This window comes from Lepidochelys kempii, chromosome 4 (genome assembly GCF_965140285.1).
Source record: "Lepidochelys kempii isolate rLepKem1 chromosome 4, rLepKem1.hap1, whole genome shotgun sequence".
Taxonomy (NCBI): Eukaryota; Metazoa; Chordata; order Testudines; family Cheloniidae; genus Lepidochelys; species Lepidochelys kempii.
In genome coordinates this window covers 116,656,583-116,676,306 of record NC_136383.1, presented here as the reverse complement: position 1 = coordinate 116,676,306, position 19,724 = coordinate 116,656,583, and the positions used below count along the sequence as shown (strand labels likewise).

Sequence of the window (19,724 nt, the reverse complement as noted above, 5' to 3'; positions counted from 1 at the left end):
GCCAGCTTTTTAAAATATGCTGCAGGGTATATAAAAGGAGAACTTGATGGACAGTTTTGTTGCCTTATCTCTGGGCTAACAAAAAAGGTGCCTTCATGGCTTTATTAGTAAGAAATAATAATGCTCAATTTTCTTCTTTCTTTGAAGTTCCACCTTTGTAGTGTGTGCCTAGGAAAAGGTTAACTTGCCATTACACCTATTGCAGGATAATGAGATTTATCTTGTCCTATGGTTACTGTGTTCAGCTGATAAATTTCACAAGAAAATTCCTACTTCTCAGTATTCAGTAGAACAGTGACTTGTTTGAGGCAATTGAATTTGTTGATCCTCTCCCTAATTCTCTGCCAAAGCTTTGTTTTACCTTTCAAAGGCTTCAGTGAGCCCAGTGTTCATTTAGGACCAGATCCTGCCATCCCTATTGAGGCAGAAACTCCCACAGAAGTCCAGTGTTTTCCAACTATTGAAGCCAGTAGGAGTTTTGCCTGAGTAAGGAGTTGGAGGACAGTAGCTTACCTTTGCATAACTATGGTGCTGTTAGGCTAATAAGAACAGCTAGGAACATAACTAAAGAAGAGAGTGAAGTCTATTTACTGTGGAGATGTGCCTCACATTGGCAAGGGGCAATGTGGGCTTGTTTCTTTGTGTCAGTGCAAGTTATCACTGGCCATGAAGTCTTGTGGAGACACTGACATCCAGTTACGAGAGGCTGACATGGCATATTTTGCAAAATTTCATCTCACACTGAGTATCTAAAGAAGCAACATGCTCCAACACTGTACTATATTTGGGTGTGATGGTGTTTGAACTTAGAACACAGGAATTTAATTATCTTGAAGGTTAACTCTGGACACCAATTATCTCTTGGGCAGCCTTCAGATACTCCGGAGATGTGTTATATTATAAGAACCTTGATAGAAAGACAGAATAGTATGTTATACTAAGGAAACTGCTTTAAAGCGTTTGGCAAATGTTTATAGGAAGTTGGTGGATCATGTTTAACTGCCTCTTGTAACACATTTCTGAAGTATGGACTGAAACCCCATCTTGCTCTATCAAAATGAGCAAATGAAAATCTTTTAAGCCATAAGCATACATTTGAATTTCTTTATTGTCTGGATCAGAGGAGTAGAAGAATGATGTTTATAGACAGGCACAGTCAAAGATGACAATCACATTACACTGATAAAGACAACATTCATCAATACACCAAGCAATATTTGAGCAGGTCAAAGTAAGCGGACGACATGGCGTGCATAGCAGAAGGAAGTGACAATCAGCAAGTCAGCCTTCTCCTGAGCATGTAGTTAAAGGGAAGGAATATGGAGCCTCTTGTTAGCGGAGAACCTGGTCATATCTCTGCACCCTATCACAGTCAGCACCGTAACCCATCAATTAAGGATTTGAAAAATCCATTTTATATCGCAGTAAATAAATGTGTGTGGGGGCAGTATAGGAGGCTAAGGAAGTATTTTATCCACATTAAATGCTTGGAGCCCTTATCATTTTCCAGATGTAAAACTTTAAGTGCCAGAAGTTTCCATTGGGCAGGGTTAGGTGATAGGGTGGGGTGACAGTGAGTGATGAAGGGTTATTTGACAGTGGGGAACTGGCTGGATCCCATAAATCTTCATTTACAGGCTTATTAACATTTGAAGTTTTTAAAAGATATGGCTTTGTTTTGAAAGTGCACTTTGTTTTACATAGTTAGCTGGGCTTCATTGAAACATATTGATTAATATTTATATTACATACACACCTAAAGGCTCCAACTGAGACTGGGACCCTATAGTGCTAGGTGCTGTACACACATTAAGGAGCAATTTTTGGCCTGGGGAATTTACTCTTTAAATAGACAAGGCAGATAAAGGTCCAGATAAAGGAAGTATGTATTCTCTCTATTTTATAGAATGGAAACCAAAAGGTTAGGTGACTTACCCAAGATCACACACACGAATCAAACCCAAATCTTCTGAGTCCCACTCCAGTGCTTTAACCACAAGACCATTTTCCCTCTCATATTAATAACTCCTTTTTGACAGGTTTTTGATTGGGACTAATATATACCCTTGTATTGTAGGAAGATGTCAAGAGCCAAGGAACAGAACTATTGATATCCTTCAGTGTGCAAAGTGTCCCTCAATACATTAATGATGGATTTACACAGCATATTTCTTTCTGTTTGATAGATGGTTGAATCCCTTAAATGTGACGTCAAACAGCAACAACAGCACCACTTGTAATTTTCTGGATTGGTGGTTATATTTTTTTCTCTTTTGTAAAACATTAATGAGAATTATTCTAGCATGAAACATTACTTTAGGATACTAAGGCAAAGCTTTAAGCTGTGTATAAAAAGGAGGAGGGAGACCTCCAGTGGTATATTGTAATACTGGTGAGGGGTTTTTCCCCCTGTATTTCAGTAGGGTTCACTGATCTTCTCATTACACTGGTCTTGTAGTATCCAAGAGGGAGTACTTGCAAAGTGTCCTGATTTACATGTTAATCTCATTGGTCTTCCATCATTACTGTAAAATGACAAACAGTTTGAAATATAAAAAGGAGGATTTTAAAGTTTACTAACTTTTCAGCCAGTCCATGTGATTAATCATTATTTAATACTTGTTAATGAAGCAATGAATGGGAACATTTGACTGTTCCTCACTCAGAAAGGAAATGTGCCTACATACATATATCATAGTAAGGCATGAAGGGTGCTAAAGCTATCAGTAAACATTGCATCAATAGCATGTCTACAATCCTTGAAAGATAGTATAGTTGTGAAACTTCTTCATACAATATTACTGAATTAGGCCCTGGTCCTTCAGTGAGCTCCACATGGGTCTGGGTTCTAATCACGCAAAGCTCATTGAAAGGTCTGGATTCTTATGGAGCACTTTCAGAGATATGAGCGGAGCACTGAGCTCAGCTCTGGCTGTTTTCCCCAGTGTGTACATGAACAACAAATTCGGGACAGGCAACTGACTGAAAACATCAGTTCCTTTGTTAATTAGGTATTCACAAGAAATAAAGATCAGCGCCCAGGGGAATGGACGGCATGGGGGAGAAGGATGTGGGAGGGGACAGCTGAATTGATTTGGTAGGCAATGTAATTCCATAATACATATTTTCATGTAACAATCTATGATGTCTCAGCATTTTCTATTATATCATTGCTGTGTAGCCATCTTACCTTTTGGATTATTTCCTTATAAAATATGGACAATGTGACACCACTGCGGAGTGTTTAGGCATGAAAAGTCCCCCTGAAATTTAGAAAAACAAGGTTTAATTTTTTTAAAAGGTTGCCTGATGTACTTTTGTGAATTTATCAAATAACTTCAAAATTCCTGCGCTGTCACACACATCTGTGAACGCTTCTGTTCTGAAATGAATGGAACTGTCAGGCTGGAGGGAGGTTACCAGTGGAGTTCCTCAGGGATCGGTTTTGGGACCAATCTTATTTAATTTTTTTATTACTGACCTTGGCACAAAAAGTGGGAGTGTGCTAATAAAGTTTGCGGATGATACAAAGCTGGGAGGTATTGCCAATACAGAGAAGGACTGGGATATCAAACAGGAAGATCTGGATGACCTTGTAAACTGGAGTAATAGTAATAGGATAAAATTTAATAGTGAGAAGTGTAAAGTCATGCATTTAGGGATTAATAAGAAGAATTTTAGTTATAAGCTGGGGACACATCAATTAGAAGTAACGGAGGAGGAGAAGGACCTTGGAGTATTGGTTGATCACAGGATGACTATGAGCCGCCAATGTGATATGGCCGTGAAAAAAGCTAATGCGGTCTTGGGATGCATCAGACGGGGTATTTCCAGTAGAGACGGTATGATGGGATAACATGATTTTGGCAATTAATTGATCTTTAAATATTCATGGTAAATAGGCCCAATGGCCTGTGATGGGATGTTAGATGGGTGGGATCTGAGTTACTACAGAGAATTCTTTCCTGGGAATCTGGCTGGTGAGTCTTGCCCATATGCTCAGGGTTCAGCTGATCGCCATATTTGGGGTTGGGAAGGAATTTTCCTCCAGGGCAGATTGGAAGAGGCCCTGGGGGGGGTTTCGCCTTCCTCTGTAGCATGGGGCACAGGTCACTTGCTGGACCTTGAAGTCTTTAAACCATGATTTGAGGACTTCAATAGCTCAGACATAGGTGAGAGGTTTATCACAGGAGTGGGTGGGTGAGATTCTGTGACCTGCTTTGTGCAGGAGGTCGGACTAGATGATCATGATGGTCCCTTCTGACCCTAATATCTATGAATCTATGAAATGTGTGTGATTCAATACCTGTATCTTATCATAGAATCATAGAATATCAGGGTTGGAAGGGATCTCAGGAGGTCATCTAGTCCAACCCCCTGCTCAAAGCAGGACCGATCCCCAACTAAATCATCCCAGCCAAGGCTTTGTCAAGCCTGAACGTAAAAACATCGAAGGAAGGCGGTAACGCATTCCAGTGCTTCATCACCCTCTTATTTAAAAAGTTTTTCCTAATATCCAACCTAAACCTCCCTCACTGCAACTTGAGACCATAATGCATGTCATTTAAATGGATCTCCTCTGCTGTGGCACTCTGCCATGAGTAATGGGTGATGCATGATCAGAAAGACACAATTCCTTCTATGCTCCCCTTCCTCCCAAGGGTTAGTAATTTGCTACTGGTTTACCAGCTCAGCTATACTAGTATGATTGCTGTCATCTCAGCTGACACCAGACCTCCAAGTTAAATGCATAATTAAATAGCTTCTTACGTCTAGGAAAGGAATAGTCTTTGTGGCCTTTACAGGATTGCAAGTCACAGAACCTGGGTTCTACTCCTTCAAACTATTGCTATGAACTTTGGCAAGCCCCTTAGCTGTTATGTGCCTTAGTTTCCCCATGCATAAAATCAGGCTAATACCAACCTCCACTTTCTTTGTACATTTATAAAGCATGTCAAAAACATTAGATGGAAGGTGCTATAGAAAAGAAAGTATTTATTGTTACAAAGTGTGATTGGTTGGGAAGCAGAAATTGGGGTTGGGAAAAAAATGTAAGGAACACAATAAAGAAAATTGTGCAGTAGATTGTGATATATTACAAAAACTTCTAGTTTTATTATACTATTTTTCTTTTCCTTTCCCCATTTTTTCCGCAATAAGAATGGTGACCTGTTTTTCCAGGATGAGCAGATAAATCTGAAGAGGGACGCAGTCTTGGATCCAGCCAGAAACAAAGCTAGTCAAACTCCATCTTTTCTACAACATACCAAACAGTCTCGTACAACAGCAAGTAGGAATACTGCTTTATTTCATATACACTATAGTTAAGGAAGAGTTTCATTAAGGGGTGCATATGTATGTGTCTAAGGGGATGTTTGGATTGATCAGATGCATATGGTTTGCTGCAGTGCTGTTGTGAACTCTGATCCCAACATATCTCATAAGCTCAAGAAAGTTGGGCTTTGGTAGTACTTGAATGTGAGACCTCGAGGAAAAGCCTAGGAGCTGCAAGAAGTTGTAGAGGTGATTCATTAGGAGACACATCTCCCTACAAGTCACTACTGAACCAATGTTGCAGTGTAATATTTGTGTGTGCTGTGCGACTGGAGGAGTTGTCTTTCAGATCAGATACAATACCAACGTCCTGATCACTTGGATCTCAGAAGAGCTCAGCATTCACCTAGCTGTTCCCATTGGAGTCAATAGGAGTTTTTCAGTTGATTTCAATAGAAGCAAATGTAGGCCATTTTTGAAAATCACATCTATAACTTCTCTGTGCCATCTATAAAATGTGGATAGCACTTAACCTCCTTTTGTAAAGTGCTTTGAGGTTTGTGGATGAAAAACCCTATATAAGAACTTATTAATATTACAGTAGAACCTTGGTTTTTACAAACATCAATCTTATAAATGACGGTTATACGAACCATTTTTCTAGATGGAAGAAAAATCACATAATGAAAGTTATGTCGATAATAGAATCATAGAATCATAGAATATCAGGGTTGGAAGGGACCCCAGAAGGTCATCTAGTCCAACTCCCTGCTCGAAGCAGGACCAATTCCCAGTTAAATCATCCCAGCCAGGACTTTGTCAAGCCTGACCTTAAAAACCTCTAAGGAAGGAGATTCTACCACCTCCCTAGGTAACGCATTCCAGTGTTTCACCACCCTCTTAGTGAAAAAGTTTTTCCTAATATCCAATCTAAACCTCCCCCACTGCAACTTGAGACCATTACTCCTCGTTCTGTCATCTGCTACCATTGAGAACAGTCTAGAGCCATCCTCTTTGGAACCCCCTTTCAGGTAGTTGAAAGCAGCTATCAAATCCCCCCTCATTCTTCTCTTCTGCAGGCTAAACAATCCCAGCTCCCTCAGCCTCTCCTCATAAGTCATGTGTTCCAGACCCCTAATCATTTTTGTTGCCCTTCGCTGGACTCTCTTCAATTTATCCACATCCTTCTTGTAGTGTGGGGCCCAAAACTGGACACAGTACTCCAGATGAGGCCTCACCAATGTCGAATAGAGGGGAACGATCACGTCCCTCGATCTGCTCGCTATGCCCCTACTTATACATCCCAAAATGCCATTGGCCTTCTTGGCAACAAGGGCACACTGCTGACTCATATCCAGCTTCTCGTCCACTGTCACCCCTAGGTCCTTTTCCGCAGAACTGCTGCCTAACCATTCAGTCCCTAGTCTGTAGCTGTGCATTGGGTTCTTCCGTCCTAAGTGCAGGACCCTGCACTTATCCTTATTGAACCTCATCAGATTTCTTTTGGCCCAATCCTCCAATTTGTCTAGGTCCTTCTGTATCCTATCCCTCCCCTCCAGCGTATCTACCACTCCTCCCAGTTTAGTATCATCCGCAAATTTGCTGAGAGTGCAATCCACACCATCCTCCAGATCATTTATGAAGATATTGAACAAAACCGGCCCCAGGACCGACCCTTGGGGCACTCCACTTGATACCGGCTGCCAACTAGACATGGAGCCATTGATCACTACCCGTTGAGCCCGACAATCTAGCCAGCTTTCTACCCACCTTATAGTGCATTCATCCAGCCCATACTTCCTTAACTTGCTGACAAGAATACTGTGGGAGACTGTGTCAAAAGCTTTGCTAAAGTCAAGAAACAATACATCCACTGCTTTCCCTTCATCCACAGAACCAGTAATCTCATCATAAAAGGCGATTAGATTAGTCAGGCATGACCTTCCCTTGGTGAATCCATGCTGGCTGTTCCTGATCACTTTCCTCTCATGCAAGTGCTTCAGAATTGATTCTTTGAGGACCTGCTCCATGATTTTTCCAGGGACTGAGGTGAGGCTGACTGGCCTGTAGTTCCCAGGATCCTCCTTCTTCCCTTTTTTAAAGATTGGCACTACGTTAGCCTTTTTCCAGTCATCCGGGACTTCCCCGGTTCGCCACGAGTTTTCAAAGATAATGGCCAATGGCTCTGCAATCACAGCCGCCAATTCCTTCAGCACTCTCGGATGCAACTCGTCCGGCCCCATGGACTTGTGCACATCCAGCTTTTCTAAATAGTCCCTAACCACCTCTATCTCCACAGAGGGCTGGCCATCTCTTCCCCATTTTGTGATGCCCAGCGCAGCAGTCTGGGTGCTGACCTTGTTAGTGAAAACAGAGGCAAAAAAAGCATTGAGCACATTAGCTTTTTCCACATCCTCTGTCACTAGGTTGCCTCCCTCATTCAGTAAGGGGCCCACACTTTCCTTGGCTTCCTTTTTGTTGCCAACATACCTGAAGAAACCCTTCTTGTTACTCTTAACATCTCTAGCTAGCTGCAGCTCCAGGTGCGATTTGGCCCTCCTGATATCATTCCTACATGCCCGAGCAATATTTTTATACTCTTCCCTGGTCATATGTCCAACCTTCCACTTCTTGTAAGCTTCTTTTTTATGTTTAAGATCCGCTAGGATTTCACCATTAAGCCAAGCTGGTCGCCTGCCATATTTACTATTCTTTCGACTCATTGGGATGGTTTGTCCCTGTAACCTCAACAGGGATTCCTTGAAATACAGCCAGCTCTCCTGGACTCCTTTCCCCTTCAAGTTAGTCCCCCAGGGGATCCTGGCCATCCGTTCCCTGAGGGAGTCGAAGTCTGCTTTCCTGAAGTCCAGGGTCCGTATCCTGCTGCTTACCTTTCTTCCCTGCGTCAGGATCCTGAACTCAACCAACTCATGGTCACTGCCTCCCAGATTCCCATCCACTTTTGCTTCCCCCACTAATTCTACCCGGTTTGTGAGCAGCAGGTCAAGAAAAGCGCCCCCCCCAGTTGGCTCCTCTAGCACTTGCGCCAGGAAATTGTCCCCTATGCTTTCCAAAAACTTCCTGGATTGTCTATGCACCGCTGTATTGCTCTCCCAGCAGATATCAGGAAAATTAAAGTCACCCATGAGAATCAGGGCATGCGATCTAGTAGCTTCCGTGAGCTGCCGGAAGAAAGCCTCATCCACCTCATCCCCCTGGTCCGGTGGTCTATAGCAGACTCCCACCACTACATCACTCTTGTTGCACACACTTCTAAACTTAATCCAGAGACACTCAGGTTTTTCTGCAGTTTCGTACCGGAGCTCTGAGCAGTCATACTGCTCCCTTACATACAGTGCTACTCCCCCACCTTTTCTGCCCTACCTGTCCTTCCTGAACAGTTTATAACCATCCATGACAGTACTCCAGTCATGTGAGTTATCCCACCAAGTCTCTGTTATTCCGATCACGTCATAGTTCCTTGACATCACCAGGACCTCCAGTTCTCCCTGCTTGTTTCCAAGGCTTTGTGCATTTGTATATAAGCACTTGAGATAACCTGTTGATCGCCCCTCATTCCCAGTATGAGGCAGGAGCCCTCCCCTCACAGACATTCCTGCCTGTGTTTCCTCCCGGTATCCCGCTTTCCCACTTACCTCAGGGCTTTGGTCTCCTTCCCCCGGTGAACCTAGTTTAAAGCCCTCCTCACTAGGTTAGCCAGCCTGCTGGCAAAGATGCTCTTCCCTCTCTTCGTGAGATGGAGCCCGTCTCTGCCCAGCACTCCTCCTTCATGGAACACTATCCCATGGTCAAAGAATCCAAAGCCTTCTCTCCGACACCACCTGTGTAGCCATTCGTTGACTTCCACGATTCGACGGTCCCTACCTAGGCCTTTTTCTTCCACGGGGAGGATGGACGAGAACACCACTTGCGCCTCCAACTCCTTTATCCTTCTTCCTAGAGCCACATAGTCCGCAGTGATCCGCTCAAGGTCATTCTTGGCAGTATCATTGGTGCCCACGTGGAGAAGCAGGAAGGGGTAGCGATCCAAGGGCTTGATGAGTCTCGGCAATCTCTCCGTCACATCACGAATCTTAGCCCCTGGCAAGCAACAGACTTCTCGGTTTTCCCGGTCAGGGCGGCAGATAGATGATTCAGTCCCCCGGAGGAGAGAGTCCCCGACCACCACCACCCGCCTTCTCCTCTTGGGAGTGGTGGTCGTGGAACCCCCAACCTCAGGACATAGCATCTCATGCCTTCCAACCAGTGGAGTCTCCTGCTTTCTCGCCCCAGACATATCATCTGGTCCACTCTCCGCAACGATACCTGTGGAGAGAACATGAAAGCGGTTAGTTACCTGTGTCTGTGTTACTGGAACCCGGACATTCCGCTTACCTCTTCTGGAGGTCACATGTTGCCAAGCTTCTTCACTGGCCTCTTGGCTTCTCTGTGCAACCTGCTCTATATCTTTAGAGCTTTGTGCCCCTAGAAGCCTATCCTGAGTTTTGTCCAGAAAATCCTCAGTTTCTCGTATGCAACGCAGGGTTGTTATCTGTTGCTCCAGACCTTCAATCTTCTCTTCCAATATGGAGACCAGCTTGCACTTTGTACAGACAAAGTCGCTTCTGTCCTGTGGAAGAAAGACAAACATGGCATATCCAGTGCAGGTCACAACAGCTGAACCCCCCCCCCCCCCTTCCATATCACCTTCCTACTTTGAGCTTCCTCAGAGCAGTTTGCAAGATGTAAGCCTCACTGGGCTCACTCCAGGCGAACTCCCAGGCAAACTCCTGCTGTGAGCTGCTCTGCTGTCCCCTGCTGCTCAGCTGGTTCACGAAGCTCTGGCTATTTTTAAACAGCCAGGCTTCCCTGACGCAAACAAACAGACACCCTACTGCCCGCCCCCTGCAGGCTAGCAGCCAATCAGACACTCACTCAGGCTCTCACACTGCCCTCCCAGCACACACACGCTCGGATACTTCCTCAGCAAGCAAACACACACACACTCGGATACTTACCAGTCCCAGGCAAACTCCTGCTGTGAGCTGCTCTGCTGTCCCCTGCTGCTCAGCTGGTTCGCCGCCGCTCAGCTGGTTCGCGAATAAAGTTGACATCCCTTCTCATTCTGATGCCTTCAGTGCATTGGAAATTACTTTGCACTCATCTGAAGGACAAAAAGAAAGTGTACCATACTGCAACATATGCAACGTACCTACTATAATTTTGACATGTCCAATTTTATGAAAGTTTTCATTTTATGAACTCCTCAATTCCCAACTAGTTTGTGAAAAAGGGGTTATATTGTAAATATTATTATTTATTAGTATATTTTATTATTAAATCACAGTGTTCATCTGCCCATTAAAATGTGTGTGATTAATCACATATCACATTGGTTTTGCATTTATAGAGCTTACAATATTTTTCATTCTCATGCTTCATGCCAGATTTTTGTTACTTGGCGTTTTTCATTCAGCAGCCTTACACCTGTTTAAATGCTCTATCGTAACAGAGATAGCATCAGAGTGTGGCTATGGCTGGCTTAATAATGTGGAGGGGTTGCCAAAGGAACTTCTCATACCATTTTTGGAGCACAGCTCCAGTGCCTTGGTGGAAACTGGTGAAGAACACGGGCTAGCTGACGCTGAACAGGTGAGAAGAAAGTTGTTGCTATTTTTTGCTAACTTTGCAAGCACAGCATTATCTGTGAATCACAAGATAAATAAGGAGCAGACAAAGGGAATTTAGAAATTAGTATAAAAGTATGTCTTCCAGAACAAGCTGTCAAAATTTTGCTCTAAGGAGAAGACAGATCTACCCAGAAAAATACTGTTTACATGTTGGTATTTTACCCTTACAGACATTATTACTATGCATATATAACACACAGATTTTCTGTTTGTATAATAAAATAATGAATTCCGGCTCTTGGATCTTGACTGTGGCTCCTGATGACATATTCTGTGTTCAGGGTAAAGTCTTGGCTCCGTTGAAGTCAATGGGAGTTTTGCTATTGACTTCAATGGAGCCAGGATTTCACCTTCAATGGCAGGGATAACTCCACATAATATTCAAGTGCCGAATAGGCAACAGAGAGCAACAGTGCATATCGAAAGGTGGGTTTTTATCCGAAGAACTTATGTTAAGTTCTTGCTTAGAAGAGAAAACTTACTTTGATAAAACCTTGGGGATTGTAGTGTTGTACTTAGCATATTATGAAAACCAGTGGACAATTCACACAGTATTTAATAACAAATATTGCTCTTATAGTGCAGTAAGGCTATCTGTTCTGTCCAGTGATTGGAGAGTGATCATCATTGCAGTGTTTCTAGTCAACAGAGTTATACCAGTGCTAGTGAGTTCACTCATGCAGTCAGTTCCTACAGGCATAGTACAAATGTTACCTAGGACACCAGAGGGATATATATGAAAATATATGTATTTGTATTTTAATACCACAGTTTCTTGTTTTTATAACAACGTGTATAGTGAGAACAACCCTAAAGATATGAAACTGGCTCCTGGTAAACAACTATTTACTGTTGGGTAGACAACACATAGTCAGCAAACAGTCATTTTCCTTTGCACTAATTACACTTTAAAGGGGCCCTTACTATACGTGTGTATATATTACATACAAAAAACTACATTAAAAGGACACTAAGGTCTCAAATGTTAAGAAATGCCTTGTGTGTATGTGTTATGATAAGGTCTTTAATTACATGATCACATGTATTTTCCACGCAAACCCTGCCTCATTTAATGCACAGGATGAGAGTGCTTACTGAATGAGTATTTATTCAATATTTTGATTTCTCCTCATTGTTAAGTGTTTGGTCCCCTGCCGTATTACTGCACACTATTCAAACCCTGCACTGAAAACAGAATTATTAATTTCCTCATGGACTTTTCTATGATACTTATCATAATTGTATCTGAGTACTTCACAAACATAAATGTGGTAAGCATCACAATACCCTTAGTATTATCCCCATTTTACAGATGGGGAACTGAAGCACAGTAAAGATTAAGGAGAAAAGTAGCCACTAATTTTGGGTACCCAATTTAAGACTCCTAGAGTCTGATTTTGCAGAGTACCTAGCATTATCTAGCACTTTATATGTTCAAAGCACAGTTCCCATTGACTTCACTTGCAGCTGGGAATTCAGCACTTCAGGCCCTAGAGGTGTAAGGATGCAGGAACTCTAATGCGGGTCTGCAGAGCCTGGTAGACGGATGTTCTCACAGTGCCACCAGGAGACCATGCAGAGCCACACCCAGGGAGCACTATGGAGAATAGAAGCTACTGGAAGTACCACCCAAGGCAGCCAGCTGTGGCCCTCTGATTGGCCAACCACCCTGTTTAAGCAAGGAGGGTGTCCCAGCAAGTTGTTTCGGCAACAGCACAGACTTCGGGCCTCCTGGGACCCCAGACATCACCTCATATCTTGATTGCTGGCCTCTGATCCCAGCCTGACTCTGACCTTGACTCTTGTATCCTGACTATAGCCTGGTACTACCTCTGATTTACAGTCTCCAGCCGGCCAGACTTTGACCCCAACTCTTGCTACCATCCCTGATGTGTGAACTCCAGCCCAGATATGGTTGCTAGGCCAGATCGCCTATACCCTGGTCACTTACACCAGGGTCTCATTTGGGTGCTCAGAAAAAGAGGACCAATCAGTGATCACCTGTGAAAAATGTGGTTTAAGTGACTTGATTAGCATCATGTACAAACTCTTTGGCAGAGGAATAGAATCTAAGTCTCTAGGAAAGCATTCAACTGCCTTAATCCTGGGATCATCCTTCCTCTTTCTACAATTTCCCACCTCATTCATTGCACAGCTTCCTTCTTCTGTAACAAATGAGGTGGAATTCCTACAGTTAATCAGCCCTGATTCATTCCCAGACCAGGTCTAGCCTGTACCCTGAATGAGGCAGGGATCCTGTGGAAAAAATAATATGTGATCATGTAATTAAAGACTGTATCATAATGCATACACACAAGGAGACTGAATTAAGGTTGCATGGACAATCTAGGAAGACCTCATTTGGGATGCTGTGTACTAGTCTGGTCACCTGTGTTCAAGAAAGATGAATTAAAACTGAAACAGTTGCAGAAAAGGTTTCTCCTGTGGTCTGAAATACGTTGGTCAAATTTCAGTTGCTGGATTTATTGTGTGGGTGCTGGGTGATGTTGGTGGCCTATGATACACAGAAAGAAAAGGAGTACTTGTGGCACCTTGGAGACTAACCAATTTATTTGAGCATAAGCTTTCGTGAGCTACAGCTCACTTCATCGGTGAAGTGAGTTGTAGCTCACGAAAGCTTATGCTCAAATAAATTGGTTAGTCTCCAAGGTACCACAAGTACTCCTTTTCTTTTTCCGAATACAGACTAACATGGCTGTTACTCTGAAACCTATGATACACAGGAGGTCAGACTTGGTGATCCAGTGGTCCCTTCTGGCCTTAAACTCTGCCTCCTGACTTTTGAGGTTGTCCTGAGCATGGGCAAACTGAAATTTTTTAAAGACTTATAACTTAGCCAAATGTGGGTAGTTTTTCACGGGGACAGCAAAAGATACATCCCTGACACAAAGAGCATCCATTCGTGCACTTTCAAGTCCCTGCTCCAAAGCATGGGGACACTAGAGCTTCTCAAAGAAAAGGTTTTTAGTGGAAAAGCAATGTATTTTTCCCTTGTCAAATTCTCAAAAATGGTGGAACTGTTTTGGTTGAACTTTCAAGAATAATTCAGCCTGAGGCAGATACCCAGCATAGAAAATTTCAGTCTAAACAAAGTTTTGCAATGAAGCAACTGAAAACAGGGTCTTATAATGGGAAGGGTTGGCCTTCCCTATAATACTATCCCCATGGGTTTTATTCAAGGACTTCTTTAAAGAAAAACAATTTACAAATGTAATTAGTATTATTTCCACTATTGTTAGAAGACTCTTGCCTTGATGGGTCAGTGACTATGCAGTACCTTTTTAGTGCAGGTTTCATGTGGGGTTTGTGTTTGTGAGTTTTGTGCTGATGAAAAGTGTCACATTGATAGCTCTGGAGGCAGAAGAAAAAGGCTTTCTGAAGTCCACTCTCCATAGAACATGAACAGACATCTCCAGACTTGGTGGGAATCCCTTAGAGGTTCAACTCCTTGTCTTTACTGAGTCTGCAGACAAGGATATCAATTTTTGCCAGTTGTGGTAACATATGTGATCCGGATGCTTGTGCTGAAATTCTGGCCTCTTTGAAGGCAATGGAAGTTTTGCTATTGACTTCAGTGGAGTCAGGATTTCACCCGTGTTCACTAGTGACAACAAACTTATATCACATTGGCCACCCAGCAGCTTCACGAGGATGTCAACTTTCATTCTTTACCAGTTCCGCATACTGCACAGGGCTGGATGCCACCATGGCAACGCTGATGGTCTGTCGAGCATACTGCCTGGCGTCCCAAGTTGCCCAACTCTATGGTGTTGAGTAGGGGTGGGTGGGGGGGGGATATGTGACGGGGCAAGGCCTGATGGCTATAGAAAGGAGTGGGAGATAGATATATTAGCTCCAGGGTAAACAAATCCCTGGTACCAGGATAAGTGAAATGACAGCTTCTTCAGGTCAATTAAGACACCTGGGGCCAATTAAGAACTTTCCAGAAGGCAGAGAGAATGCTAGGTTGATTGGGACACCTGAAGCAATCAGGGGCTGGCTGAAACTAGTTAAAAGCATCCCAGTTAGTCAGGTGGGCGCGGATGTCAGGAGCTGTGGGAAGAAGTTGCGCTGTTGGAGAGACTGAGCAGTATACACCATATCAGGCACAAGGAAGGAGGCCATGAGGTAAGGGTGAAGTGGAGCCTGAGGAAGTGAGGGTTGCTGTGGGGGAAGTAGCCCAGGGAATTGTACATGTCATGTTTCTACCATAGCTGATACTATTCGGGTCCCTGGGCTGGAGCCCGGAGTAGAGGGTGGGCCTGGGCTCCCCCCCACACCACCCCTTTGCCTCCTGATTAATCACTGAGACTGGGAGACAACAGAGACTGTGCAGGAAGGGTAGCTTCTCCTCACCTCCCTTGCTAGCTTATGATGAATATGGCTCAATAGACTGTGACCCTTGTCTCTAGAGAGAGAAGGGTTACATAGAGGGTCACAGTGAGCCTCTGAGGCTAGTGAAATCCGCCAGGAAACGTGGGACCCACGGAGGCAAGGACAGAGCTTTGTCATAACACATACAAAGAACAGAGGTTTCCACACTTTAACTACTAGTAGATTTCCACAAGGAAGATGAGCATGAGTATAAGACATTCATAGATTATATGATATTGGCTAACAATAAATATATATAATAAAATGTTTCAAGATGGTCAAGTCAAAAGGCAAGTATATATGAAATAGCAACATGGCAACTTTCCTTATAGCTTATGTTTTTCAATTTGAGACATTCTCTTTTCTTTATTACCAGGTCATACTTGGCACACAAAGATCAGATGGTGCTTCTCCGTTGTTTGGATGTACTCCAAGCCAGCTTAAAAACAGACAGCTAATCTTATTTTGCTCTGAGAGGCTAAGCAATGATGGGAGAAGTAAGGGGACCAAAGAAAAAGGATATTTCTTTCTCTTAAAGGAACAAGCTATAAATCAACCAGCTAATCCTTTGCCTGTCTTCAAGGTTGCCACTTTGATTGATCCTCAGTTTGTCTTGCTAGAACCTGAAATCCCCAGGGTCCTAAGTGTCAGATCAGCATCTGTTTTCCCAGTGAACAAAATGCTGAATTTGAATTACAACCAGACATATCACAATAACTTTTGTCTTTCTAATGGTGTCTTGCATGTTGTGAAAGGAGTTTCTTCTGGTAAAGATTCTGAAGCTCTAAAGGAAAAGGTTGCTAACACTGAGACTGAAATTTTCAAACTCCAGGTTGAAAAACATTATATGGAAAAATGTTTGCAAAATAAAAAAGCTATACAGAAAAGCACAGATGAAAAGAAAAACCCGAATAAAGAAATAAATGATGAAAAAAATCAAAGTAGAAATGGTCCAGAGAAATCTCAGCGAGAAGAAAAAAGGGATGAGAAAGCACAAATCAGAACAATAACTTGCATTTCTGAAAAAGCCACCAAAGTTTTAATTAAAATTGCACATGATGAAACTGGGGAGCAAGAAGCAGAACCAAAATTTCATGCAGCAAGCATTCCAGGTGACCAAAACATGTCTGTCCTACACAAGGAATTAGAGGGATATCCTCAAGAAAACTCTGAATTTAAGGATGAACATGGAAAACATTTAGCAATCTCTACCTTTGATGAAGTGAACAGAAGATGCCTAGAAAAGAACATTTTTGTGACAGAAGAGAAGGGTAAACAACCCGAGAATCTAACTGACCAAATAAAAGTGTGTCGACAAAAAAGTGTTGGACTGAAAGAAGAGAGAGAGCAATGTTTGAAACTGTCTGAACGAGAAGATGAGGATAAGTCATCATGCAAACAATTGACTGATCAGATAGAGGAATATAGTAAATGCTCTCAAAAACTGTCTGCACTGAAGGAAGATAAATATATGTATCCACTGAATATATTGTCTCCTGCACAAGAGAGAAATATATACTTAAATGAAGGGTTAGCACAAGAGGAAGAATATTTTGAACATGTTCATTATCTATCAGCAACAGAAGAAAACAATGGATATACCCTGAAAACAGATAAGTTAGAGAAGCTCATGGATATATATTCTCAAAGAATATCTGCACTGATGAAAGAGAATGGGAGTTACTCACAGAAACTCCTCATGTTACAGGAAGAGAATGATAGATATTATCAGAAGATGTGTGCACTAGAAGAGGAGATAGATGCATATTCTCAACACATATTAGCAGCACATGAAACTGATGTTAACTCTTCCCAAAAGTTATTAGCCAAGGAGGAAATATATGGTAAATGTTATAACAGTGTTTCAAAAGAGAAGAATTTTAAGTGTCCAGGAGCGATTTGTGTTCTCTTGGGTGAGACTGAAATCCTTTCCAAGAATGTGTCTCACCTGGTTAAAAAGGAAGATAGAAATTCTGAAAAGGAAATACCAGTGATGGAATCAAATAAATTTCTCAAGAAAATTGTAGCTCTTGATGAAAAGAAGATTAAATATTTCCAGCTGCTTTCTGGTCTCAAAGAGGAGAGAAATAGCTTTTTCAGAGAAATAGCTAAACTATTACAAGACAAAGAAAAATACATTAAAAAAACTCATGAACTGGAAGAAGAGAGAGAGAGAAATTTACAGATAATATCTCAACTAGAAGGAGACAAAGAAACTTTGTTGGGAAGTTTGAGTGAGCTAAAATGTGAACAAGACAAACACATGACAATGATTTCTGAATTGAATGAGTGCAAAACCAAATGCTACCAAACAATTTCTGATCTACAAGAGGAAAAACGTATACTGAAAAATTATATGAATGGAGTCCGTAGGAAAAGTTCTGAACAGCTTCTAGAATCTCAGAAAGTAATTGAGAACATTCTTCAAGAAAACAATGAATTGAAGGAAATAATGTCTGCTCTTGGAATCAGCTATGAAGACCCGATAAAAGATAAAATTTCAGGAATAGAGGGAAAGTTGCTAAGATTGAAGCAAGAAAATAAGACTGTACCACATAGAATGCAAGAAAAGGAAACAGAGGTGGCTTCTGGTAAAACACATACTAAAGAAAAAGGAATTCAAGTTATAGAACCCTCAAACTATCTCACTAGGAAAGATAAAGACACCTGTTCAGAAGAGGAAATTGGTAGCATTAAAGGATATTGTCAAGTGGGATGTTCTAAAAACACTGAGACTTCTAAATTCCATTTTAGTAATGCTGGGATAAGTGCATTTTTGGGTGATCAAAACATTGCGATCTCCAGGGTGCTCCAAAAGACTTCTGAGAGACCAGAGGTGGCAAAGTTAACCTTTGAAACAGAAGATAAAATATCAAGCAACAGTTTTTCTCAATGTTGTGTTAAAGTGCTGGAGAATATGGAACTGCTACAAGAGTCCTCAAAGGTAAAATGAACCCAAATGGAGCAGTTTTCAATTTTTATGATAAAAATACATTCTTTTCACAAATGTCAGAATGGCTAGTGTAGAAAGCCACTTTATTTACACTAGAGTTGGTTGGACAATTTTAGCTGAAACAAATGATTTTTTAAAAACATCAATTTTTGACCAAATGAAGCATTTCAATGTCAAAATGTCCTGTTTTGACATTGTCAGAACAGAATATTTTGATTTTTTATTTTTTGAAATGACTTTTTCAAACTAAAAATATTATATAGAAAACAATGATTTTGACCTTTTAAAACTTGAAATTCATAATGAGACATTTCAGTTCTATCACAACTAAGTATTTAGATCAAGCTGAAATTTGTTTTCAGAATTTTGTTTCACAGGAAATTTTGAAATGTTTTGGCTTTGTTCCATTTTTCAATGGAAATCCAGTTCCCTCCTAGTTCTACTGTCCATGTACATATTCCATAGAAATGAAATCTTTAGGGCCCCCTAGCAGTGATGTCTTATGGGAAACTGTGGAAAATGTTCACATTTAGAAAAAAAATTGTCTGTTGCTCTTCATTGTTTTGATTGCTAGGGATATTTGCCTGAACACAGGATCTTTGTTTCTTAATGGTTCTTCTGCTCCTGCTTTTTCTCCCCCTAAATTCATAAACCTCACCAACATCACAATTAATTTCTGAGGAGAGTATTGTAATGTCATAAACACAGAATTTGACTGCCGCTGAGGATGATCAGCAGGAGCAGATTTATCTCCAAGATCTTATTTTCATGCAAATATTCTTAGTAATTTAAATGAAAAAATAAGAAAAAAAAACCCCTCCCTTGAAACTATAAACCAGCAGAATTATTCCTCCACATTGGCCCAGGTTTACCCCATAAAACAGGAATAAACGTTCTGGTGAATCAGGTCCAAAATGTTCTCAGATATTTTTGCAAGAAGTGTCTGTATCTCTCTAAAAAGGGAATCCAAAAAATGTTGAGTTTGCCCTGAGATACTGGGAAAGCTACAGGGCTAAATCCCTACTTGCAACAGAGCAGTGCTTAGCGTACCAGGGGAGAAGAGGGCAATAGTGAAGCAAGTAGATTCCTGTCCTCGATACAACCCCTGCCCACCTCAGCTTGGCTCCTGGCTTCCATTGTATCAAGGAGCCAAGAGCAGCTGATGTACGCTAGTTGAAGATTCCCCTATACTAGGAGAATCCTCTGCTGATTCCTTAAGGCAATTTTATGTCTCCTTTGTGCTGTTGATCTGACCCACAGTACACAGAGATGGAAATACCATACCTAGTTTACTCTTACACTTCCTAAATTAAAGCCCTCCTTTCAAGAGCTGAAAATAATTCACACACACCTTTAAGAAGTTGTGTGTTACTTTAAATGTGTGAAGGGAATTGTTTCTTTTTCTGCCCTTT

At 41.8% G+C, this 19,724-nt stretch overlaps 1 protein-coding gene and 1 long non-coding RNA gene across 2 annotated transcripts in view; one reads left to right on the top strand and one right to left on the bottom strand.

Annotated features, from left to right (window-relative positions):
* The window catches only part of JAKMIP1 (janus kinase and microtubule interacting protein 1), a 316,709-nt gene that overhangs the window by 273,700 nt on the left and 23,285 nt on the right, over positions 1-19,724 (top strand). The window contains exons 5-7 of the mRNA XM_073342539.2: positions 5,161-5,290; positions 10,787-10,926; positions 15,736-18,303. Coding sequence (XP_073198640.2) covers positions 5,161-5,290; positions 10,787-10,926; positions 15,736-18,303 — 2,838 coding nt within the window. The remainder of the gene's footprint in view (positions 1-5,160; positions 5,291-10,786; positions 10,927-15,735; positions 18,304-19,724) is intronic.
* On the bottom strand, positions 1,117-9,749 carry LOC140910767 (uncharacterized). The gene is made up of 3 exons (XR_012158730.2): positions 9,670-9,749; positions 3,191-3,263; positions 1,117-2,525 (listed from the first exon to the last, which is right to left on the bottom strand). It is a non-coding gene; the product is annotated as an uncharacterized LOC140910767 (long non-coding RNA).